Raw genomic sequence first — 3,331 nt, 5'->3', positions numbered from 1 at the left:
TAATTTCAATATTTCAATATTAAAACATTACGATTGTGGACTGCAAATTACAAAGGAAATATTTGATACAAACAGTATAACGCAAGGTACTATAAGAATCAAAGGAAGCTTTTCGCAACCACTTATTGAAACAGTTACTTCTTTATATACTGTAATTACGATTCCATGCTTCAATTTGATAAACGTAGAAATATTTGAACGCTTTTTTAAAATGAATATTTCAAAAATTCAACATTTGCTTTCTAAGCATTCAGAAAAACGATCTATTTTTAAAGGAGTCTTTCCTTCGGACCAGTTACCCAAATCTATTTAAAAGTATTATATTTTGATAGTCGCAGGTCAGCACAATTTTTCGATTCATATAGACAATATACCAAAAAATATAATTTGTAAAAATTTTTAAATTAAACGCCTATAAATATTTTTATATTAAACAACAACTATAAGAATATTTTTCTAATACTTGCGGTCATTATCGCCTGCTGTATGGTCTTTTTAAAAACAAAAAGAAAACACTGAACTGTTTCTAAAAAATTTCAAGAAAAATGACTTTTCATACTGTAACGAACTGATTTCTTTGATTTCTGCTCGCTACGGTATTTGTGCGGCTAGCTCAGTAGATTGTGTGTGTTCGTCCCACCAAATTTATATAAACGTGACCGTCCAGTAGTTCAGTGAAAAAGCACAGAATTCTTGGGTTCGGAGTTGGTTTATTGCGGGTATGACTGCAGTCGGCTTTATAACTTGCTCGTCTCGCTGTCTCCGACGGTGTGGGTTGTCTTGTCGCTCCTCGAAGATCCTTGACCGCTGATTGCTCCTGACGTGGCTGGCTGTCTTGTCGCTCCTCGAAGATCCTTGACCACTGATTGCTCCTGACGTGGTTGGCTCGGTGACTGCTCGGCCACGATTCAGACTCGCTATGGGGTCAGCCGTGCGGGCTTAGGGAAGCGTCACCGTTCTCAGACTAGAGTGAACAGACTGACGAGCTCTCCAGGATCACTCCTCTCGATACCCGACCGCCTGTCCCTTGCTCTGTCCCGGATGGTCCCACGGGCTTCCGCTCAGATCGTGCGGACAGTCAAGGCAGAACGCCAGGGAGCTGTCTCGCTTTTCACTTCGCTTCTGTGCCTCGTGTAAACGAACGTTCCACCCTAGCCTCACCCTTCCGCGTACTGTCCGTGCCGTTCCTGTGTGCTCGGTCCTCCTTGCGTGGCCGTTGCGGTATGGTGTCCTGATTGCTGGTGGCGATATCCTGCGAACTACTACTGACAGGTGGCTGTAGGTCTTGACTTCTGTGCTGGGTTCGAGGGTATACGCCGATCCGGGACTTCTCTCCCTTCTGGCTTGCTACTCTCGATTTCAAATCTCAGTCTAGTAGACCCTCCAGGCGTACCGCCAGGACTTCGTCGGCAGGACAGAACAGAACTTAGCCGTGTGGCGCCTCCTTAGACCTCAGCCACCTGTGTCTCAGTTCGGAGATTCCTAGTAATCCCAATCCACAATGTCTCGACGTGACGATCTTGCTCCTCGTAGGCTCCCACGGCGCTGCTTCCGACGACTCCTTGCTCTCGACTGACTGCTCGCTCTTGACTGACTGATCTCGACTAAATGCTCTCGACTGAATGCTCTCCACTGGATCACTGATCTGAATGTTCTCGACTGCATGACTGATGCTGAATGACTGATGCCGCTGCCCTGCGGGTTTATATAGGGCCTCTGGGACCCGTTATTTCCCTTTTGCACACGGCCCGCCAAAACTCTCCACACCGGGTCCAAAGTCCATGGTTTCTGTTTGACCCTCTTGTCCTTGACGCACTGTCTCCCGCCGCCGTCCAGCCTGATGCCGCCGTCCCGCTGATCCCGGAGACGCATGCAACATGTTTGTGTGCCGCACCGCTGCTGAGCTGTGGCACCTTCTTTCCAAAGTCCAAAGTCCGGCGGCGTCCCGTTACTCCTTTTTGCACACGGCACTCTCGCTCCGCCCGCCAAGTCTCCGCTCTCTCCTTCTCCATTGTTGACCTCCAAACTCTCTTGGTCTCCGAACCCTATTGCTCTCCAGACTCTCTCGCTCTCCAAATTCCCTTGTCTCCAAACTCTCTTCCTCTCCAAACTCTCACGTTCTGCAAACTCTCACGTTCTCCGTCCTCGATCTCCAAACTCTCTCGTCCTCCGTCCTCGATCTCCAAACTCTCTCGTTCTACGTCCTCGCTCTTCGCCGCGCCGCCACTACGCGAATTCGCCGCGTACCTGGTGAGCGTCCGGCCATCTGCTGCTGGGATTTGTGGGGAGTTATTCAACTCCTCACATTCCCCCCTTACTTCGGGAAAGATTAAGAAAACTCAGCGCTCCCACTCTCCGGCGTTCCCTTGTATATCCTAGCCATTGAGTCAGGGCGCATCTCGTTCCGGTTCTCTCGGTGCTCCCTCGTTGCTCCCTCGACGTTCCCTCGACGCTTTCCATCTTGTTTCCTTTCCACAGCGCCGGTCGTCCTCCGTATAGCAATTTCAAATCTCCCGCGCCGATCCTCCATCTGTTCCCACTGGGCACCGATATTAATCAGCTATCGATACCCAGATATCGATATCGCTGGTGCGGCGTTGCCACTTGCGAGCCGCGATGTTCATCATCACCGATATTTCCATTTTCTTGTGCCCATCGATCGCACTATCGTCCAGTGCTAATCGACCGCCTATCGAGGCGCCCCCTTCCCTGTTATCTGGTGAGTCTGCAAAATTGGCGACTTCTCAAGGTGAGTTTCCATTTCCTTTTTCCAATTTCGCTCCTATCCTTTCGGCGACTTTCCTTCACTTTCCTCCTTCATTCGCCCTCAGCTGGCTGACCCGGCTCCACGCGGACTTCTTCGTGAGCGGGAGCGGAGAGGACTCAGAATTCGCTTCGCAGCGGGTAAGTAAGCTGGAGTTTTTTGGTCTTTGCCTCCGCCCTAACCCTTCCCCTTCGCTTTCAGGTTGCTGCCATGTATGCCCCCTTCTTCACGCTTTCAGCCGCGCTCCCGCCCTCTCCGCTCATTAGCTTTGCGTGTTAGATTTTCACGATTTATTTTTTACTACTGCTCCATGAAAACCCTCATGCCCGCGAGCCCCAGCCTCACGCGATACGTGCGTCCGCCACTCCTGATCCGCACGCTGCGCCTGCCGCCCAGGTTGCGAGCCTCGCGTACCGCCGGTTCCTCCGCGATTCCTGCGGGCCACTCCTGCTCTGGGACTCCCAGCCATCGCTGGCCTTCCGGCGCCGACATCGTCCGCGCCAACTTAGGACGCGCCGCCGATGCGGGCTCCACCGAATGTTGACGTTTGAAGCTTGGCCTTCCACC

General features: G+C 51.1%; 1 protein-coding gene across 1 annotated transcript; it reads left to right on the top strand.

Moving 5' to 3' along the window:
• The first annotated feature begins 2,616 nt into the window (after positions 1-2,616).
• On the top strand, positions 2,617-3,071 carry LOC127011667 (uncharacterized). The gene is made up of 2 exons (XM_050889674.1): positions 2,617-2,904; positions 2,966-3,071. The coding sequence occupies exons 1-2, from the start codon at positions 2,617-2,619 to the stop codon at positions 3,041-3,043; spliced, it is 366 nt and encodes a 121-aa protein (XP_050745631.1). The 3' UTR covers positions 3,044-3,071.
• Positions 3,072-3,331: the final 260 nt, after the last annotated feature.

Source organism: Drosophila biarmipes, unplaced genomic scaffold (assembly GCF_025231255.1).
Source record: "Drosophila biarmipes strain raj3 unplaced genomic scaffold, RU_DBia_V1.1 ptg000005l, whole genome shotgun sequence".
In the NCBI taxonomy this organism is placed as follows: Eukaryota; Metazoa; Arthropoda; class Insecta; order Diptera; family Drosophilidae; genus Drosophila; species Drosophila biarmipes.
Note: the sequence above shows the minus strand (reverse complement) of the source record. Positions and strands in the feature narration are given on the sequence as shown.